The 23,588-nt window shown below is 39.1% G+C and overlaps 1 protein-coding gene across 1 annotated transcript in view; it reads right to left on the reverse strand.

The window, feature by feature from the left end:
- Nucleotides 1-23,588, reverse strand: part of cdk17 (cyclin dependent kinase 17) — a 60,963-nt gene that overhangs the window by 16,320 nt on the left and 21,055 nt on the right. The window contains exons 2-4 of the mRNA XM_042511359.2: nucleotides 16,852-16,996; nucleotides 12,073-12,237; nucleotides 2,923-3,056 (exon numbers count right to left, since the gene is read on the reverse strand). Of these exons, the coding sequence (XP_042367293.1) occupies nucleotides 2,923-3,056; nucleotides 12,073-12,237; nucleotides 16,852-16,978 (426 nt within the window). The 5' untranslated portion in view covers nucleotides 16,979-16,996. The remainder of the gene's footprint in view (nucleotides 1-2,922; nucleotides 3,057-12,072; nucleotides 12,238-16,851; nucleotides 16,997-23,588) is intronic.

Here is a 23,588-nt window from a genome sequence, read left to right on the forward strand (position 1 = left end):
TTCTCCTCAATGGTGACTCTGACTCAGTAAAGACTGAGGCTTTTAGGTTTGACAGCTGCAAAACAACAATGCTAATAAAGAGGTGGTAACCTCCATGTACACTCCGTATTACTAAATGGGTTACCCTACTGTACAACATGATAACTACCTCTGGTAGATAACATTGAAGCTTTGGCTAAGGCAAAAGAGAAAAAAAAAAATCTGTCTGAGAGGGCCATGATTGGCCCCCGGGCCAGACTTTGGACAGACCTGACATTATTATTGATAATGGATATGAGGAAACTTTAGGTCCTACTTAGAAACCTGTCTGTTCTAAGCACTATATTCATCCACCTCTGTTTGTATTATGTTCAAAATGGATTGTTTAGTTGATTTGCTCCATATAATATCCTGCAGCCGCTCTCCTGCACTGGCTTTGGATATAAAAGATGTACTGTATGTTTGTGGTGCCACATGGTTTTATGTAACAGCGTCCTGTTTAATTATAAAAAATGTGACGCTTCTGAGGTGACAATGTGAAGAAACACCTCACTTCTAAATAGAGGAGTCAGTAGGCGAGCGTACACTGTGTCCTTAACCTCCTTACTGACACAATACGGCTTCATTAAAACCTTAGCCGGTATCACAAGAACCAGAAGAAGAGCAGCACACTTCCATTCGTGTAACAGCAACAGACCTTACGTGTGTGTATGTGTGTGTACCAGGTTGACTGATTATCACCAGATCCTTGAGCTCCTCTTGCTTCGTGCACCTCCAAATGAGATAAACACTCAAAACAGGTGAAAAAATAGGTCACAGTGTGTGAGAGCGCCAGACGAAACATCAAGGATGTTAAGGTGGGTTTTGTCACATATGCTGCTCTGCCAGCAGGGGGCAGGAGGCCTCCAGGCTGCAACGATCACCCTTTTCAGAATAAACTCCCCCCATGTGCAATATTTATTAAGATAAAGATGATTTATTTGGAACGTCTGCATGTTAAGTAGCCAATATTTTGAATCATTTCAATTACAGAACAGAGGTTTACCACCTTTTTCAGCTTATGTAACGGCCAGTGTGGAACAATATTATCAGATGCCTGAGAAATGAAAGATGGCTTGCAGCTCAGAAAATTCAGCCAGAAACCACCGTGATATTGAAAACCAGCAGGCAAAGGAGTCCCCTGATAATCATGAGGAGTTTTTCCCCCATTTATCTTTTTCAGATTTTATTTGCTGAGCTTGTGTAAGAGACTGTGTCGAGTGTACCCTGAGGGCCACTGGAGCCAATTTATCATCTTTGACCTAGTGAGAAGCTTGTTCCGGCTGATGAAACAGCTTTGGGTAGGAAAAGAGGTGCAGCCTGGAAATACGAACGAAACATGGAAATGACTGAGTTTTCTGTTATAACTGTGTCCTATTTTCAGTAGTGCCATTCCACTAAAACTACTAAAAACTGAACCACTAAACCCCTACCACCTGTTTTGGGCCTGACAAATACATTTAAGTGGGATGAGCTACTTTTTTGTCTTTTACTTTCAGCACCTACAAATATTCACAAAAAACTTATCTGGAATACTGAGTTTAGCTGCTAGGAAAGCAAGTACATGGAAACTGCTTCAGCCAGACGCCCCATCTGTAGAGAAGTGGTATGATATCATTCTTGAAATATTTTTAACGGAAAGCATAACCTTTTTTAAATGAGGATTCAGGAAACTGAATTTGAGGAAATGTGGGGAAAGTGGAAAATTGCCTGAAATGCCCCTCCTTTGTTTAAATATGATTATTCAGTGCTTTCATTTTATTTGTATTTGTCTCAAATGCAAAACACCCCATGGTGTTTCTTTGTTCTTTTGAGTTTCTACATTATAAAAAAAAAAAAAACAACACAAAAAATGGAAAAGAAGCCCTTGATAAAGAATAGGTTCGTACCTGTAACTGTTGCACAACAGCAGAGAGCTGTTTTGTGTTGTTTCTTTTGGATTGTTTGTTGTTTGTCTGTTAATTTATCATCATTATTATAATAATAATTATTGTTATTGTTGTTTTTTATTCATTTAGATGTCTTACTTTAATTCGTATTTTTCTCTTCTTTTGTTTCTTTCTCTTTTCCCTCTCATTCTACTTTTGGGTGATTAATATAGTTATTTGATCACATTATGCTGTTTTCCCCTTGTCACTTGAATGTATTTTGTAATCTGTAAACCTGTGGGTTGGTGGGCAAGATGGTAGGGGTTGAAATGATGACAAATACACATGTTTAGTACCCTTTTTGTGGGATAAAAGCTCTGTTAATGTAAAAAAAAACAAAAAAACTGGAAACAATGGTTCACTCCGTGTATGTACCTAACTAACAATGTCTGTGTTGTGCAATAGATCAACGAAATAAAGAAGAAATGTCCAAAAAAAAGTACTAACAAATGAATATTTGCTTGCCTGTAAATAGATGTTTCATTTTAAGAGGGCAGAAAAGGTGTTGGAAATAAAAGATCAGTTTATCAAAGTGGGACTGATGTTCTAATGTAAAGCAGGTGCTCAAATGCCAACATGATATGTAATGCCACACTTCACATATACATCTTTGCAAGACGAACAAAGGAGACTCCTCTCCCAGCATGCTTTGGAGCCGCGAGCCGAGACGGCCGCCATGTAAAGAGTCACTGTGGTTACAGCACAGATTATCACTGCATCTCTTTACCAGCCGCTGCTATGGTCCTCAGGGAGCAGGACTGCTATCAGTATCATGACGCTCAGACACCGAGAGCCCATTAGGAGCCAAACAATCCTCCCCCCACACTCCCCAATCAGATCTCCCATGTGGGCGAGGGAGAGAGGAGGAGGTGAAGAGCAGAGCAGAGCAGACGGAGAGGGGCTGAGAGTGGAATGTCGCCATGTAAGCCATTTTTGCCATTTCAGTATGTCGAGTGTGCGCGTGAGTGTGTCTCACCTCCATGGAGATCCGTCGGTGGACGCGGTTCCGCAGGCAGACACCAGTTGGGGATTGCACCTCGTCTGAGGACGTTCCCGATGCTTGGTCGCTCTCCCCGTCTGAGCCCATCTTCAGGTTCTCATGTACAATATCTACGGACAGAAAAAAATCATAAAAGATACATAAACATACAGAAACACAAGTCACAAGACATTTTCCAATGGGTGCAAAATAGAGCTGCAATGATTGATTATTTGTCAGAGATTAATTAACCTACAATTTGTTGAATAAAATAAAAAGTGAAAAATTCAAATCTATAACTTCTTAAAGCCTAAAGGGATTCTTCACATTCCTGGTTGTGTCCAATCAACATCCTCAAACCAAAAGATTCGACATTTTCAATCATGTAGCTGAGAAAAGCAGCCAATTTTCACATTTGAGAAGCTGGAAACAGGGCAGGTTTGGCATTTTACTAGACAAATGACTAAAATGATTAATCAGTGACCACAGTTGTCGCAAATTAATTATCTGCCAATCAACAAATCAAATAATAGCCAATATGTTACAATGCTAGAATTGATCAACTTTGGGAACTGGATTGAACTTACTGGGAACAGATTTCACAACAGCATCATCATTACTTCTATGAAGTTATTAACTCTGGAAAGGGGGTTATCGTTTGGCTTGTTTGTTGGCAGGATTTTGCAAAAACTACTGGCCTGATTTTCATGAATTTTGATGGAAAGGTGTAGCATGGGCCAAGGAAGAAGCTATTTAATTTTTGAATCTGACACACAAATTCTTTTTTGTACATTTGACATTGGAAAAGGTCTGAACTCTACGACTGCCCCTCTAGTTTTATTCTCAGTCACAGTTTTTATAAGTTAGTTGTTCTCAAACTGGGGGCGGGTCCACTCAGGGTGAGGTGCTAAACTTAAATTCATTTGAACCATATAAACAGCAGTCATTTGGACTTGTCAAACACAGGCGTTTCTAACAACATTGCTGCATTGCACTACAGGAACTGCTGGAGCAGAGGCATCGTTAATGTTGTTAGTTCCACTTGTGATTTTCCTGCTTTGACAAGTCGACACGTCTGCTGTGAAAAATGGGATTCATTTGGAAACGATGAAGGATTAAGAGCGCCCTAATGTTGCAAGGCTAGCAGAGTTCCTGATAGCAAGGTTTTATCAGAGAGCAAAAAGAAATATTAATTAAAAGCAGACTTTTGACAATGATAAAAAGAAAAACTGGTGGTCTTTATCTGTCAAACGCTTCGGTCAAATTAAAAGAAGAAATCTACTTTGTTCTCGGGTTCACTGTCAGTATACGGTTGCAGGTGAGTGTGTGTCTTCTGAATAAATTTAACATGTATTTTTTTAGTCACAAAACAGAAACTAATGAGAAATATGAGAGAAAACAAGGCTGTGTGATATGTGAAAAAACATGCAATACCTGACAATGTTGAATATCCAAATAAAAGTATCACTTGTGATAAATAAACAGCCAGTACATTGTATTTAATTTTGTTATTCTGCTGCTTTCAGTATAGTGCTATAATGCAACAAATTGCTTGTTGAATTAAAAAAATCTATATCTATTTCCAACATGCTTTTATTGAACAAATTAAATATTGAACTAAACACAAAGTCAGTGATCATAAAAGAATGGTAGTTACATTTTGATATGCAGTTTTCTACTGATACTCATTTTGAACCACCTCAAAAAAATCTGGGTCCAATTACCAAGTCTTTCGCGATGTGTTTATTGGTTTATTGTGCAAGCTGAAAAAGCTTTGATGATTTATATATATATATATATATATATATATATATATATATATATATATATATATATATATATATATATATATATATATATATATATACTGCAGCTCTAAAAGGACACGTGCTGTTTTTTTTCTTAATCATATTATTTTAATAAAAACAACATGGACATCTGCTTCTGCTTTCAAAGCCATTACAAAAAAGTTTGGGAACAATTGCTTCTAGAAAATGCCGAAAGCTGTAGTAGTGCTGCGAGTAGCTGACAAGCATTTGCAGTACTCAAAGTAGCTACATTTAAATTGAATATTTAGGGATCATTTCATTAAATCTTATGACTGAAACTCCTGAAACAGTTGAAATACACACATCTATATTTTTACACGAAACGCTACTTTAATCTCTCTCGATGTCTCTCTAACCCCCTCTCTCTCTCTCTCCCTCTCTGTCTCGGTCATCTCCTCTCACACCCTTGTAACCCCCGAGGCCAAAGATTAAACACTCCAACCCGCACCACTTCCTCCAGGGCAGTAAAACTACCACGACTACCATGGCACAGCAGGAGCAAACACACTGATGTACAAACCACATGCATCCCCCTACTCCACACACACACACACACACACACACACACACACACACACACACACTAACACGGTTAATGACTAACCATGGTTGAGAAGCTCTCTGTCATCAGTGTGTCAGCGCCTCCAACCATGTGGTCTGTCATCAAACGTGAAAGCACACAGAGACATCTCTGCAAGATTTCTGTTGCTGGAGATTAACTGTTCATGATTTCAAACATGTTAATCCTGATTATTCCGCTAAATTATCACCCCGAAGACGATTAATTATAATTGTTAGCCTAGATTTCAGGGAGCAATTATTGTAATTTCAAGCTCTTTCTCTACTCTACTCTACCGTATTGACTAACTTCACGCCATGAATCCTATTTTATTACTCTGCAGTTCGGCCTTGAGGAGAAAGAACTCTTTGCTCCAGAATGTGAACCTGTCTGCGGTCACCTGATTAAAAAACAAAATCTCCTTAGATGGAAGGAAATGCTGATCTATATTTAAAAACTGATAGTTTTCAGGATTTTCTTGTGATGATATCCTGCCTCTATTGCACTCTGCATATTACTCCACAGATGGTTGAAGTGAGGTTTCTCTGCTGCTTCTCCATCTGAACTTTGGTTTGGGTTACAGTGGAAGAACTTGATATACTGCAGGAGGTCTTTAACTGGAACAGAACATATCACCCTACAGTATGTTGTTGAAATTCGCCATAATAGAGAGGCAAACAAGACAAGTCATGTCTGTCTTGCTTAAAAAAAAGAGCAAAACAGGATATAGAAGAAGGTGAGAGAGGTACAAAGAAAAGGGGGAGGAACAGGAAATTGTTCAAAGTTTCCATCTGCTCCACATCCTTTCTTAACCTTTCCTAAAAAATATTCCTACTTTCTCTATTTCCCCTCTACAACCACCCACCCTCATCCATCTACGTCTCAGCCAAAGGCCTAATTTATAAACCATGCATACACACAATTTTATGCATAAACTACACATATACACACTTCTACATGTAAAATTGGTGATTAATTAACTCGTGTTTGAGAATATGCGCACATTCAGAATCGCTCGTAGCCATGCATGCCAACAGACCCATGTAATACACAGGTGCAATAGCAGGTATCCAGCACTCTAAACTCTAAAGTTGATTTTACTTTAAAAAATCTTGGAAACTGATTGCCTTGAAAAATGTAAGTAAATATAACTCTTATAAGTATGTTATAAGTCTTATATTTAGTTTATATCTAACTGTTAAGTTTACTTAAAATTTAGTCATGCTTACTTAATTTTGTGAAGTTGTTGTAACTTAAAAATGACAAGTTTAATTAAATCACGCTTTCTAAGTTTCAGCAACTTAAGTGAGTCAAGTTTACTGAGCTATGTATCTGTATTGTGCTGAATACAAACGTGTCAGTCACATTTGCATTTTCTTAAACATGTTAAGAAAACACAACTCACAGATCTCCTAACTTCACCACTGGCAAAATCCTCTTCGTCATGATCTATCAAGTCAGACTAACTCGGTTTACTGAAGTGTCTAACACTTGGACAGTACAAGATAAATTCACTTGTTATTTTTAAGATGCAAAAACTTCACAAAATTAGGTGAATACAGCTAAATTATGAGTAAATTAAACAACAAGATATAAAGTAAACATAAATTGAGATTAACAGTTAGATTTAATTTCCTTTTTTATGGCAATCGGTTTCACTGTCAATCACATGAGCATAATTAATGTGTTTTTTTTTAAGTATTACAGTTTTACAGCTGACAAAGGACACAGGAATTATCAAGATTGCCGATTTCCTATAACTGTCTCTCCGCTATTGTAATTAACGGTCAGTTGTCTGCCGGAAGTGATTGTTGTCATAGCATGACGTAACAGTCTGCGGTCTCAAATTGGTTTCAAACGTAACAGCATTGCTAATGGGTTATTTTGTATTTCTTGTTAGAATGTTTTACAGTGTACGTGAACATCAGCTGACAGGAAGTAAACATGGATCCAAGCTGTTCCCGAGCAATGCAATACCAGTGAAATGGTCTGTATAGTAGCTTCCATCCAAGTTTTTTCCCTACGCATGAGGGATTCACAGGAAATGGTGCATGTGTTGTTTCTGATGTTATTTAATTGATATCAGCCTCAGTGTTTATTATTTATTCTCATTCTGCTGTATCCAAGCTGTATTATGTCATTGTTAAGGCAAAACCAACATTTCCTTTTCCTATTTCCTGCTCCACATTAAAACCATTCAACTGGCAAAATACTGAGTGGCTTTTATTGCGGACCAATCAGAGAAAACTAAAGAAGTTAGTGATAACTGTTCATCACAAATCTACAAAACAAGAAAGTGGCCTTTTATGGCATTTTTTTAAAAAATTCATTTTATTGCAGATGACTTTTAATTTTTGCAGGGGAGTAATTGAATAAGAAGAAGCTGTTAGAGTGAGCTGTTAGATGAAGCCCTCCCACTTCTCAGCAAGGTAGCCAACTCCTGACTTTTGTTGTACCCTGCAGTCGTGTGGAAAAACACCATGAGCAGCATGAAATAAGATTGTGCGTTCTCATGGCCATCAGGCAATGGAAAACTTTATTTATTTGGCTGCACTGTAAACGGATACACCAGTCACTCTTCTGTTGTATTTGAACAAAGAAGTTCTTTCTCAGAGCTGTAGTTTTAAATGGCACTTCTGTTACCACCAGTAAGTGCTGCCAACCAGCCAGGATTTAAAGTTTCAGGATTAAAAATCTAACTTCATTGTATTTTAAGTTACTTCAACTTTATCCGTCATCAGTGCTACTTTTGTCGACAACACGCAATTCCCAAGCGGCAACCGCTGCGGCTGAAAAATATTTACATCCTGGTACAAAACCTGGGTTTTGTACCAGGATGTTTTAATGAAGCTAATTTTAATATCCATGACACGGACATGGTATTTAGTATATTTTGTTTGTTGCTTTTTTCTCAGTTTTGTTGTTGTTTGGTTGTGTTTTAGTTAATATAGCCATGTATTCTTCAGTGATTGCTTGTTTTTGGTTGTTTCTGTATTTATTGTATGTACCTCTGCATCACAGAAGATTAAAGTTCCCCCTCAAAAGTTCTTCCTCTAAAGTTTTCCGAGGTTTTAAATAAAATAAACGATGGTGATGAACTGTACGAGGGGTGGATTTTTATAGCGCTCACCCATTTAAATTTCATTAAGGCTTAAGGTTATGCATAATTAAGGATGTGGCCGCTGTGAATGACAGTCTGTCTGTGGATAGTGTCCTCGGGACCTCAGTCAGATCCCCCTCTCGCTCCACCCTCTTGTCTAAATATTGGCACTTTTGGTTCCGAAAAAACAAGATGGTGATAGCCAAAATACAGAACTTGAGACTTCAACAAGGGACTCCACAGACCAATGGGTGACGTAATGGTGGCCTTTTTTTTTTTTTTAACACCGTCTATAATTCCACACTAAAGCTGCTAGGACTTTCAGAGCTAACCATATATGGCATTCTGGGGGCATTTTTGCACACAAATGAGCTGTATGTGTACAAGCAGATGAATATGTGAGTACCTGTTTGATAAATATGCAGGCTTTTTAAATGCACACATTTGGAGTGTGTTCTAGGGATGCTTTGATAAATGAAACCTTACTGTGATATTTTCTACAAAGTACTTCCTCTTTCTGTCTCCTTTCTTTTACTTCCCTATAACTGAGACTTTCTTCCTCCTAACCTCATTACTCTCTCGCTATAAACACCTTGCAAACAACTCATTCTCGTCCCACTTTCCCTCTTCAACTTGTCTACTCTTTGAAAACCAAATGATCCCTTTTTCTGTCACTTCTGTCTCTCATTTGCATGTTTCTTGCCCGACTTCAAAAAACGCCTCCGATATCTTTTGCCTCCCACTTCTGCCTTTCTTTCTCCTTCACATATTTCTCATTTGCTCATATCTTGTTTTCTCTTTTATGAGGTTTTCTTAGGCAGCAGCCGATCTGACTATTGCCTCAACACATTCCTCCGCTACCTGTGCTTTTCTAACTTGTGTGCCGCCTCTCCATATCCTTCAGATGATCTCATCTGTCCTACTTTTTTCCCTTTCAATCTCCTTTTACTTTCACATTCCTCTCCATTATTTCCTGCTATTTCATATCTTCCCTCATCCATAACTCCCAAATTCTTTCTCTCATCATAACACTGTCACTTTCTCCCATCATTCCTTCACCTGAGCCAAATCTGACTCCTGCCCAAAAGCTGTTTTCTAATCTTCCTACACTGTTTTTCTTTTGCTTTCACAAATCTCTTCTTTTGCCTCACTTCTTCCTCTTTCCAAAAACCTTTAAAAGGTTTCATTCTTCATACCATTTCAGATCTTTCTTTTCTGATCATCTCCACACAAACAGCCTCCGTGTCCCTCCCCTTCTCAAGTCTCTTTTGTACTTGTTCAGATTTTATGATATTTCTTTCTGTCTACTTATTCTCTCTGCTGTCTTTAGCAGCTTTTCTAATAAGCACACAGAGTGTGGCAGCAGTATGCGGTACATCAATGTCCTACTTAACTGTCCTGTTTTTAGATCCAAGTCCCTCTATCTAGGCCAGGGTCCAGTGCGAGGCTCAACAGGTCTTCTAGTGCGTCACTCGTCTACAAACATTTGCTTAGAGAGGCATCAATCAGGCTCTGTGTATTAACTGAAATGATGAGCATTATTATACCATCACTATAACAAACTCTAAATGGTAAAACCTCTAATTTTCTTTCAAAAACATGGGGAGAAGGCAATGAGAAATTTAACAAGACATGGCAAAAAAATTAATAAAAGAAAAAGTTAAATATGTTACAAAAAAATTATCTGAAAATATGCAAAAAAAAAAAAAAAAAGTAAAAAACAAAAGACAATGCCCCAAAACCACCTAAAATGTATTTTAAAAATATAGGTATAGGTTTTGTCTGTAATATAATTTTATATTAAAATCAAAGTAATTACAAATATTGTTTTCTGGAAATATTTTAGAATATTTATGTAAAGCCCTGGCCCCCCATCCTTTTATTTTTTTTATTTTATTTTTTGGGGCTTTTATTGCCTTTTATTGACAAGACAGTGTGAGTGTGAAAGGGGGAGACATGCAGCAAAGGGCTGAGGCTGGACTTGAACCCGTAGCCGCTGTGGCGAGGACACAGCCTCTGTACATGGGGTGCCGCTCTATCCACTGAACCACCAGGCGCCCCTTTTTCTCCCAAATTTTAATTTCATTTTCTTGTCACGATGCACATTGCTTGCCAAGTTGGTCATTGCCTTTTTTGCCTCCATCATGTTTTTTCAAATAAATCAGACCAATATTCTCAGATTTTAAACGGTTAAACACCTTGTGAAAGGCGTCTGAAGGCAGCAAAAGAAAACTAATGCTCATTCAGGTTTCAAAGGGTCAAATAATGTTTAAGGTTTAAGGCAGCATCTGTCTGGTCCATTGAAGTGTAACTGATAATACAGGCTGTGAATTCAATAATGAATCTGGAATGAAAGTCAGTCAGCAGTGCATAAAATGCATTTGTCAGAATGGGGGAGATCTCTTTAGGATCTATTAACTATGTACATTTTTGTATTTTGCTGTGTCTTTCTCCTCACTGTTGGCTGTCTCTTTTAGCTGCATCAGTGTCCTTAGTCTTTCTCTGGCGGCTCCCTCTCTCTTTTCTCCATGCTCTATTCTTGCCATCTAAGAGGCAACTAAAGTTGACATTTTGTAACATCACCTGGTACAAGGCGCAGCATGGACCATATATTTCATAAATCAAGCAGGTTTTTTCACAGTTGTTGAGTTCAAGCCCCCAATATATTCTGAGCAACTAACGCACGGAACACACTGCCTGCGTGAGCAGTGTGTGAGCGTCGTGGAACCTGACAGGGAAGTTATTGTGACTGATCATCAGGGAACCATGAATGTCTTTACAAAAAATATTGTGCCAGTCTCTCAAGTAGATGTGATAATTCCCTGGATATGTGAAAAGGTAAACCATCTGAAGGCACAAGAGGAAAAGTCAGGAGATCACCAATGTAAGTAGGATTCACCCTCTTGGAACCACGAATATCTGTGCAAAATTCATATGCAGTGGGCTGACTAATGGTTTCAGTGTTATCTTAAACCCATTATAACCGCTAAAATAAAGCTGTAACGCCAAATTTTGAGGGAAACATTAGAGCTCTACCCCAGTCCTTAAAAGACTGGTCAATGAAACAAGATCTGTAGGTCTGAGGCACACACAGATATAAAGATTTAAAGCAACAAATGCTTCACACACGTCCTCATCTGACAGAGAGCAGTAAAATAACCGTTAGTTGCTGCACTATAACAAATTACAAGCTTTAAATATAACCATGTGTTCCTCAGTCCAGATCTTGCAAGACTTGCTTGACTGAATATTCAAAAAGCCCAGGGGGTGGTAGAATCTGATACCCACAACACTTTGTTTCTCTGTTTCATACTGTCCACTGATTCATCTCATCGCCCTCTGGGCCGAGACTCACTGCGAGGGATCGAGTGTGATGATTCAGTCTACGGCGGAAGGTGCGTCATGTTTGACTGAATCCCCCATCCAGCTGTCACTAGGATGAAAACAGCCCTGTTGAGGGCAAAGAGAGAAGTTGCCTCTTGGAAAGGACACCCCTTCAGTCTGGCCAGGAGTGTATTTGCGCATATAAGAAACAGGATGGAAATCTCAGGACCGTGACACGTTTCCTGTTTGTTCCCAGATGCCATCTGCTCTCCCACTACTCACTTCCTTCCGTGTGTGCGTGTGTGTGTGTGTGTTAACATGTGTGTGTGCCTCACCAAGACGACTGCCGTTGCGTGGCATTGCCATGAAGGACCCGAGGCTGCCGCCAATGACGCTGTGCGGCCGGCGGAGGGGAGGCTTCTTGAAGGGGCCGGTGTACTGGTGCAGGAAGGAGTGCATGCTGTGGGAGGTGGGGGGGCGGCCGTTCCTCATGAAGGGCTCTGAAACACGACAGAACATTAACATTATTATTTCTGATGTTTTGAAAATCAAGAGTCTCTGCAGCTGCATTACATATTTCCAAAAAACATCAGATACCAACATGATGAAACTAAATATCATCTCTATTTTCGTCAACCCCTTGCAGTGTTTTCTGCATTTCAAACACATGCTGTGTGGCCAAGCTTTGTTTAAAGCTACAGAACTTTGACATTTAAGTCAAGGTCCCGACATTTCCAAAAATACCAAACATCAAGCTAAATTATGGAGAAATGTGTGTAAATAGATGTAACCAGACACCAAACATTCCCCAAAGTTATGTAATGCTGCAGTAAGTTAGGTTCAAATGACCGACTCAATATGAGCAGATTCAAATGTTACAAAAACTGTTCTGCTATGCAAGAAAGAAATTGAGCAATTTAAAGGGACTTTTCATTTCTGGGAAGACGCTTGTTCACTTTCTCTTCAAGCATTAGAAAGCTGAAGATAACATATGCGCAAAAATTTGCATCTCTTTCTGCTGGTGCGAACAGGTGGATTTTGTTGCCTTTTTGACAGGTAACTTAATCCAACTAGCCGCGGGCTGTAGCACCTCACTGACATTTTATATTTATATTTGCATTCTACATATTTCAGGACAGTGGTTCCCAACTGGTGGGTCGTGATCCAAACGTGGGTCGCTGGTTAGAGCTGTCATTTTGAAGTGCCATTTCTGTTTATTCTTGCAACATTTTTATGTATTGTTAGCCAACCTATTGTTTACATTTTGTGTAATAAAATTGAGTATGTGGCCATTTATGATGTGTGGACCTTGGAGACCAAGGATAAATTTTGGATCCCATGGCCGGACCAGTCTTTTTCTCATGCATAACGCTTTCTCGCTTAGGATGATGTATACTGACTCCAGACTTTGCAACAGCTGCTTCTCCTGCAGTCTCAATACTCCATCAACAGAGCTGCCACCCTCCCTAAGTAGTCTCAAAGCGTTAGGGAGTGAGATGGAGGGACCATGGGGTGTGCTAGCTACCTTATCTCATTTAGCTTGTCTCAACTGAAGTGTGATAGATGGAGACAGAAAGAGATGGAGAGAGATCAAGGCAAGGTGAAGCTTGGCAAACCAAAAAAATGCCAATAAGTAGCGGTCAGTGTGGATATTGTAATAAGCCACCACAAATAAATATATGTATGGAAAACAACATAATTCTATGAATAATGACTGGCAAAAAAAACAAAACAAAAATTGACAACTTGACTTAAAGAATTTCAAGTCATCTGAGGGGTCACTAGATGACTTGACTCATCAACTTTACGGGTGTTACACTAATATATGTGCACTATATTTTTCCTTCTTTCGACTGCAACTGCTTCCCTCAGGATAAATTACGTTCTATCTTATCTGCCATATGGACATGAGGGCTTAACTCTTTGCAATAAAGTGAATAAATAAGTTTCCCAAAGTCGCAAATTATATTATGAGGGTAACACTAGAGTTCAAGTTATTCATTATGTCCAAAAATCTGCACTGCCTGACAAATGTGAGCAAAAACTGCTGTGGTACTGTAAAAATGACAGCCAAAGGGCAATTATGACACTTTACTTCACTGCAAGAAATGAGTCTCAATCACAAGCCTTAACTAGCAATCAAATGTCCAATCCTAGCCAGCAAAGAAACCCTGTCAGCAAATTTTGTGACCCCGTCTTCTCCCTGTGGCTGTCAGAGCGCAGCAAAACCTGTCCAAAAAGATCATAAATCGTCTCATCCTGATCTGCATTACACAGGTCTCTTTCATATATTGAATTTATCTTTCTGCCCCCGCCACGTGTTTTTTAGTTCATCTGACCTTTTAAACTCCAAGCTGACAGACTGTTCTGTGTTTCCACATGTCAGCCTCACAAATTAACATTATGCTGCCCACGGGTGCTTGTCAGTCATAGCAGAATTACAAGTTGAGCATGCATAAGATATATTAGCAAGGGGATAAAAATGTCAGGGCTAGTTGTTGTGGCTTTTATGAGCAGAGCATAGAAACCTCTTCAGCAATTAACAGTAAATATGATAAAATATATATTTCAATTTAAGAGTTATTGGTTCATACAATGAAACCCCTACTTCATTTTTACAAATATTACAAAACAGGGCTTGCTTTGCAATTGTGTTCATACCCAAACATGTAGCCACCTTTTTAGTCTTCAGTTTTCCACAAATGTTTTATATTTTAGGCAATATAGCATTTAAAGAAATGGTTTGATACTATGGTAAATATGCTTGTTTATGACAAGAGTTAGCTAAGAAACAAGTCATGTATTTATGCTATTTTTTAAGCTACAGCCAGCAAGAGATTGGCTTAGCTTAGCACAAACACTGGAAGGAGTATTTTAGTGTAGTCTTTTTGCTTAGCTAAGCTGCCTGCCATGATTAAAACATCTGCCGCCACATATTTGGAGGTACATCGTTCATTAGAAGCCCAACTGGAATACATATACCATTTCATTTATTCATTTCACCACACTCTCGGAGTGCAGAGCATACTCAGGACACAGACGGAGCAGCAGAATGTACAGTGAAAGTTACATTTTGCCCTAAGTCTAAAAGTCTGCAGCAGCTGCTCCTCTCGTCCACTGATCCGATCTGATCCGATCTGATCAGCTCTGACGGGACTGACAGATCAATTATCCACCCAGGGACTCAAACTCCTCATAGAGCTGCTCAGGGGGAAAAGAAAGCATGACGAGTTACGTCTGTGCTACATTCACGGACCCCAAAAACGTCCAAGTTCAGAGAGGGGGCACAGAATATATCCCCTTCCACCACATATAGATTCTAATTCTGTGGAAAACACTGTAAACTAACCAGCTGCAGCTTCATATCTAATAAACAGAAATGAAAGTGGTGTCCATTTTACCAAACTCTTGGCAAGAAAGCAAATGTCCAAAAATGTTTTACTATTCCTTTTAATGTCTGAGTGAGTAGCATTAATCAATCAGAATCAATCTCATCAATCCTGTTGGTTTGATGAGATAGGTAACAGATTTCACATAATTCTCTTCTTCATCTGGCTTGCATCACTTTTCTGTAGAAACATAATTATTTTCAGTGGTGGTTCTGAACTTTGACCTCGATTAATGCTGGCTACTTGTAGCTTCTTTTTTTTTTGATCCAGGAACTGAAGCTAAGTCTTTCTGGATCTGGAGCGACAGCTAAATGACTGAAATGGGAAGTGTTGTGTCAAAGATGGATTTGTGCGTTCATTAATTGTGGCAGCTGTCAATCACAAGACACAACCAATGACTTTCATGTGTCGATCACACCAGCAGCTGATTAGACACAAACTCTGCTGTGATGCCAAAACTGGCAGAAAGTTATATAACAAAGTGATGTAAAAGAAAGTGCCAGAGTGTTAATACTTGTTCCCTTTATATACGAATTTCTAATTTGATGGGCTGCTGTGTGTGTGTGTGTGTGTGTGTGTGTGTGTGTGTTTGTGCGTGTGTGTGTTCAAGTAGCTCCCTTGCTTTTACTCCTGTTATATAACTTGATAGAGAGCTACTCACTGGAAGTCCATTACAGCTGTTACTCAGACACACACGCTGTACTCTGTCTCTCATCATCAAAGTGCTTTATAATTTAAATACCCCTGAGAGCTGCCGAGATACTGAAAGCTCTCTCTCTCTCTCTCTCTCTCTCTCTCCCTCTGTGTGTGTGTGTGTGTGTGTGTGTGTGTGTGTGTGTGTGTGTGTGTGTGTGTAGTTTTAACATGCCTGCTGACAGTCATGTAGAGGAAGATATTGTGAAAATCCGACCAGTGGAATTTCCTTCCCCATCTGGACAGAGGCACTGATTTTGTACAACCTTTTCAATGCTTAATCCATCACTTAAAGGTAGTATCGGCAATTTCTTCCCCAATTTTTTGTTATTTGAGCTTTGTTGCAAAGGTATTTTGGAGATTTTAGCCAAATTTTCTTTTTGTTAACTGCAGTTCTTCTTATAAGACTTAGTAGTATTGGAAAATTCTACCCAGAATTTTTAGAATTTATTTTTTTATGACGTAACTATGACAGATATTACCAATGTTTTAAAATTAACTGCTAATTAACTATGGCGCTCTATCCACTGAGCCACTAGGCACCCCTACCCAGACTCTTTTAATGAGTGTAGCTCTTTAATAAGGCATTTTGACAGTTTTTACCCAGAATTTTTTAAATAACTGCAGCTTAACTATATATAGTAGCATCAAAAAAAATTACTTTTTGGTTATTAACTGTATCTGTTATACAGGGCAGATTTACTCAGGAAGAAGCAGATCACTTTAAACTGATCTATCAACCACATTTAATGTCCCCACACACTCAAAATCTTTGTGTTTTCTTCCTGGCAGAAGGTGATGGATAGTACACAGTAAATTACAGTAACTCTTGCTTCAAGCACAGCCCAGAAAATCTTCCAGTTACACAAAATGAAGAAGAAAAAGTTGGAATCAAAATGCAAATTATCAGAGCCCCTTAGAAATCATGCATTTTGAAATTTTGACTTTCACCAAGAGTAATGTGTTATTGATTTTTTTTTCCGGAATACATTCACAGATTTGTTTTAAAAAGTGAATGTGTTGTATTCTTACCGTTGTCCTTGGTGCCGCCGTCCTCGATGGTCATCTGCTCGGCCAGTTCAGACAGAGACTCGTCGATGGTCTGACTGGAGCGGAGTGTTAATGACAGGCGCTTCTTAATCCTCTTCATCTTCTCCATAGCAGGGCAGCGCGCGGCCTGCGGGACACACAGAGGCACAGTCAACATTAATTCAGCAGAAATGGACTGAAACACAAGCAGGCAAACGCACGCAACATTTAGAGGGTTTTGTTGTTGTTCTTGTGTGTGTGTGTATGTGCGCACTCAGCGTGAGGGATTCCAGAAGTCTCGGTACAATCCAAAATATCTCAGCTCATAAATAACGTAAAGCTGCTTTTAATCCAATATTCATTCTCTCTGCAAATGCTTGAACAGCACATGAATAAAGCATGAACAAAGCATGAATAAAGGATGAATATCACAGACTTGAATGCAGCTGTTTTCACTTACACACACACATTCACACATTTAAACAAGGAGAAATTAATGAACTCTAATTGAAGGAGGAGAGTCAAATCAGTTTGCAGACACAACACACACACACACACACACAGACACACACACGTCTGCAAACTCATGCAAGTGTTGTTCCAGGCGAGTGTGTTTGTGTTGACGCAGCAGTCGTCCAGGTCACAGGAAACACCTTGCAAGAGCTGCCTCAAGCCAGTCCCTGCTCATTGTGTCGCTGTGTTAACGCCCCATGCAAGCGTGTGTGTGTGTGTGTGTGTGTGTGTGTATAAAGAATGGGCTCTGTGGGTGAGTGGAGGAAATGCAGTGAGGAAGCAGCAGCAGAATGCCCCGCCCATCCCGCCCGACCCACGGTGCAACACAAACTGACCCCTGCCGTCACCATCTCTCTCTTTCTTTTCCTCTTTCTCTCTTCCAATCTCTCTCAAGGTCGTTAGCTCCCCTCATACTCATGAGACACCATCTGCCTGTCTACACACACACACACATGCACACACACACACACACACACACACACTCTTCAGCAATTTGTCATTCGTAACACTGCGTGACCAGAAACACTTCATCAATCAGTGTTGGGACGTATGGCCGCAATCTCACAACAACACGCAACCACAGGCGACAACACATGCGTTTAAGGAAAACAGAAACGCTTTGCAGGGTTGCGTGTGTGCATGTGTGGGGACATGACCTGAATTTCCTCTCAGCTGGCAGCAGTTGGTCTAATTAAAAGCCCAACAGGCTACCGGAGAGGAATTTATTGATTAAAAGATTTTATTGCATGAATATTAAAACGCACTGTGGGCATATAGTTTTTAACATGGTTCCTCATATTGTCTGTTTATGACTGTAACTACAACAGTCAGTCATATTAGTTTGAATATCAGTCTGTGGTATGTTAGACACATAAATGCAAATTAACAATCTTGAATTTTTAGTTACGATATTATGCCATCAGTTTCAAAAAGGTTAACTTTTGTAGTTTTAAGTGCAGTGTTGGCACCATGAATTCATATATTATAGATAATATTATGTCTTTCATATTATGGCCTTTGGACTATCTGCCTGAAGAGATAAGGCTTGCAGAATCAGTGACTCTTTTAAATCACTTCTTAAAAATAATTTGCTTTTATCCGGTGTTGTCTTTTTATTTGTATTTATTTGTTTTATTTCTGTTTTTTCTTTTTATTTCCTTTAATTTGTGGTTTTGTTGCTTTTGTTATTTCAGGTCTACTTGTTTGTATTATTTTATATTGACATTTTGGGTCCTGCATCTAGCATTATTTGTCCTCGTTTTAATTTTACCCTAACTCTTCCCTAGTTTTATCTCGCTTGTGTTCAGAAGGACTGTTTGGCTCTCTGTTGTTGTATTGCCTTCTATGTATTCTATTTCTGCTTTGTAAGCTGTTTTAAAAAGGTGCTATATAAATAACGTTATTATTATTTTATTTCTCACTTATACATATCTTGAAATGGATGCAGTGTTTGTGAAGAAAACCAAATCTTTCTACAGGTCTTGGGTGAAAAAAAATGATCAAAGACTCTGAAAATCTGGGTGTGTGGCGTTAGACAGACCTTCTGTAGGCTGCTGTTCATCTCTGCTTGAAGCTAACAGCTCGAGGCTACATTAACTGCTACTATGACACACCCAAATCCCCGACCACACTGCCAGCGGTCTAGATGCACTGTGTTTAACCTAGATGGCAGGTTTTGGTAAGGAAGAGGAATGCATTAAATAAAAAAAGACAATATTTCATGTTTTGCTGAAACTATTTGGATTAATTTGGACTACCTGACAATAATGTAAAAGTGCATTGCAATACCGGTGGAGCACTGGTTTAAATACCAATAATATACTGAAAAATCAAAACACTTAATATGAGTCAAATATTGTCATAAAGCAGTCCTGTTCCTCACATTGGTAGCAGTGACACAATACAACCAGACATATTAAAAAAAGCTTTGTTATAGCACTTCAGTTGTCTCTCTAAACACCGTTTCCACTGCTGTTAATGCATCAGAAGAAAATTATACAAAAATGAAGGTGGCACAATTCTGGCCAGAATGATAATAAAATAGGAAATAAATACTGAGATAATGATTATTTATCACAAATGTTCATTAAATTTAGGAACAAAATACTTTAATTACATTTTCACATTTAAATAAAATGCTTTCACTTTTATGTTGTGCAATATTCCTGCTAATGTCCTAATCATTGCAGTTAAACATAACCTCACAAAAGGTTCTTCTTCACCTGAATTCAGTGCATATTCTTTGCATACCTATCTGCTGCTTTATCCTTTATTTATTATTATTTTATTTTTTCCGTGATCATGCTATCATGACGCACTGCAGCGTCGCTGATTTGAATGTCTGAGTTGATGTTGACAGGGTTGGAATTCGTTGAGTTCACATTAGTGACAATATTCTTCTTGGCTTTCATGCATTCATTGTAGTGCAGATTTTAGAGGGGTTTTTTTTGGTAGTTTAACAAGTTAGTTGAGTTGCTTTGCAGCGCAGACACCAGTCTCATGCACTCTTTGCATACGACTTGTTCTCTCCTAAATCCTTAAACTTTGCAAATGAGGGATGATGCTGGTTGATGATTGATGATGGATGATTTTTTGCTTTGCCCATCTGCAGGCGAAACCCAAAGCCCCATAACAACCCTACCTAAAATTATAAAAAACTATGGCCTCAGAACTCTAAAAACTAAATCACATTAGGTGTAGGGAATTTCTGTCATATTCTGCCATTCCATTTATTTTAAACTAATCAAACTGCCACGCAGTTGCATGCCTCCGTACACCCGTCAAGTTGCACTTACAGTTAACATCCATGTCTGTAAAAAAACATGGATGCTTCACACACAGAAGATCTATACAATCTGCACAGTTTCCAGGTGGTCCTTGAATGTTCTCGAGTTATGGCTAAAAACATGTTGTATGAGGACACTGTGACCTTGAACTTTGACCTTCAACCATCAGATTCTCATCAGTTCATTGTTGAGTCCAAGTGGACATTTGTGCCAAATTTGAGAAAACTCCCTTAAAGCCATCTTGAAATATAACGTTCACAAAAATGAGACGGATGCAAGGTCACAGTCACCTTGACCTTCGAACGCCACATTCTAATCACCTAATTGTTGAGTCCAAGTAAATGTTTGTGTCAAGTTGGATTAATTCCCTCAAGGTGTCCTTGAGATATCACGTTTACAAAACTGAGACGAATGCAAGGTCACTGTGACTTCTGACCTTTGACCACCAAAATCAAATCAGCTCATCCTTGAGTCTACTTGAGCATTTGTGCCAAATTTGAAGAAATTCCCTCAAGGTTTCTTGAGATATTGGTTCACAAGCATGAAATCGACGAGGTGACTTTGAACTTTGACCTTTGAGTACTACTACTCGGTTCATTGCTGAGTCAAAGTCAAAATTTGTGCAAAATTTTAAGACATTCTTTCAAAGCATTCTTGACAGACAGGTGGGCAGCCCCAAAAACATAATGCCTCAGAACTTATGACTAAATCTACATAAATTAGAGGGAATTTCTGTCATGTTGATTCAATTAAATTAATTTAATTTTAAGATTAAGAAGTGTGTCATGCTGGCCCTGGTGCCCCTATCAGCATGCAGATCTGATGATGTCACATACGCACACACATACCCACATACACACACATTCACACATACACACGCTATCAGAAAGTCAAGAAATGGGGAAAAAGGGAAAATAACATTCCAGCTAATGAGGCTGAAAATCAAGCTCGTAAAAATTGTAATGCAAAAATAAAATGACTGCACTGAAGAAACACTCGCAGACAAACACATACACACTGTCTCTCCCTCATACACACACACACACACACACTCACTGTATATGAGATAGCTCTTTGTCTCCCTTACAGAGGAGTGTAACAGAGCCGGGTTTTATCTCTGCTGCAAACCAAAACAAAGAGACTCATGTGACGTGTGTGTGAGTGTGTGTCTGTGTGTTGAGATTACAGCATCTGGCACATATGAATGATGTGTGTGCGTTCGTGTGTGTGTTTGGGGAATCCAACATGAAAAACAGCACGAGCAATCTGCCAAGGATAGACAGACATAGAGTGAGAACTAAGACCCCCCCTCCAGCCGACTCTCGTTCTTTCTCTCTTTCATCAGCATCTCAAGAAATCCTCCTTCACACACACTCTTTTTGACCCACATTCCCAACAACCCCCACTCCATCACCCGTCTGCCCCCTCCTGGATGCCCCCCAAATGGATTGTGGGTAGTCCAGGGTAGGAAACTTCAAAGGACATGCGAGGGGGGAGAAAACAGGCGACACGGCCCAATTACTGGGCTAATAATTACACACATACACACCTTCCTTTTTTCATTCCTTGCTTCCTTTCCATTCTCAATTGCTCCTTTTCTGCTTCTTTCTCAACTCCAATATCAATATGAGGTAATGAAACAGAGAATGTGGCTTTACATCCAAACACACAGATGTGGGTGAAAGTGTGAAATGTGAAGAGGAAGAGGGAACGGAGGAAGAGGAAGAAGACGACGATGAAGGAGAGAAGGAATGGGAGAGAGAAAGTGAGTTTATTTCATTGAACGGAGCCATAATGGGGCCTTTGTGTTTGGTTAAGAGCCATGAAATCACCCGAGTGACTGCAGGCATGTACAGTGCTGCTAACACAGAGAGAGAGGCTAGTTCAGTAGCTAGTTTTTTGTGTTTATAGCAGATTTGGGAATTAGAAGCATTAACTTTTTCAGTTGGCCAGTCAAGTGTGAATGTTCCCCAAATCCAGCGGGTCATAAAGTGCATGCTCATTATGTAATTACTTGTTAAATACATGTTTTCACAATTGAATTAGCTGTCAAGTACGCACTCCCAAAACCCGACTTCCTGATGGTCATCAAGCTGCCGTGCCAAAATGTAAATAAGCTTGGTTGTCATGTGAGGGGCTGAGTTTTAGACTTCAAAAACAGACAGACAGACTAAAATGCATCAAGTGCCAAACGCTTGGTCAAATTTTGAGGCCACATTTACATTTATTGGATTTTAGGTGCCTTTAGGGATAGAAATGAATGTTTTTATTGATACCAGTGCCACTATAGATTCTGCTTATTGGTCTGATTCTTTATCGATTCTCTTTTTGATTCCTGATCAATATTCTTTATGGAGAAAAAGTAGGTCTGTAGAGGTTTTCGCTAGCACAACTGTTTTATTGTCTCAACACAGCATAGAAACAGAGTGCATGTGACTCTTAACCCTTTGAAACCTGGATTGACATCGGTTTCCTTATGCTGCATTCAGACACCTTGCACAAGCATTAAACCTTTGAAATGTGAACGAGTTATTGTCAAAAACATGGAAAAAATTCAATCAACATAAAATGTCCCACAGATGAAAAAAAAAAAAAAAAAAATCGGTAAAACATGACAAAAGTAAATGACATGAAAATTAGTTTTAAATAGAAGAGAGAGAGATTGAGAAATTTACTTTCCGCCATGACTTCTTCTAGTTGCAAAGTTTGTTCAGCACAGCCACATGAGTTTGACATGGCAGCACTGATAGGATAGGATTCACTTTATTGATCCCCTGGTCTGCCACCATAGACATAAAACAAAAACAACATATGCAGCATGTAAACAAAAACATTGACCGAATCCACACATTAGTTCACCAGACAGCAGCATCGAACAGAAGCACATAGCTCCACTGCAGCAACAACAGCAACAAGAGAGCCACTAAAAACCAACAAGGTCGATGATAAACCAGTTCCCAATTCCCTTCCCCACTTTTAATACACTTTCAGGGAAATACAGTGAGCTGAACAACAGTGGACACTGGAATACAGCTACTGCAATGTAAAAAATGTACCACGCTGAGCTAAGCAACTGTTGGCTTTATATTCAGTGGACCAATATAAGAGTATTATCCTCCCATCTAAGTCTTGGCAAGAAAGCAAATAATGAAAGTTTCACAAATGTTAAGCATTTCCTCTCATAAGGAGGAATGAAGAAGAAAGTAGTCCACTATACTGTGTAACAAGGTAATTTTAAACTTATGATCAAATGTTTACTTCCGCATTATGTGAAACCCTCACATGCACCAGTTTGTGTCTTCACTCCATTTCTAGCATTGCTCTCTGTGAATCCTGTGTGCAAGTCGATTCCTACACTACGATGTGACCTCTACACATTCTGTTTCCATTATCATCATAAATATTCACATACATATATTTAAAATGTATCCACAGTATCAT

This window comes from Plectropomus leopardus, chromosome 22, assembly GCF_026936395.1.
Source record: "Plectropomus leopardus strain MGB_pleo_1.0 chromosome 22, ASM2693639v1, whole genome shotgun sequence".
Taxonomy (NCBI): Eukaryota; Metazoa; Chordata; class Actinopteri; order Perciformes; family Serranidae; genus Plectropomus; species Plectropomus leopardus.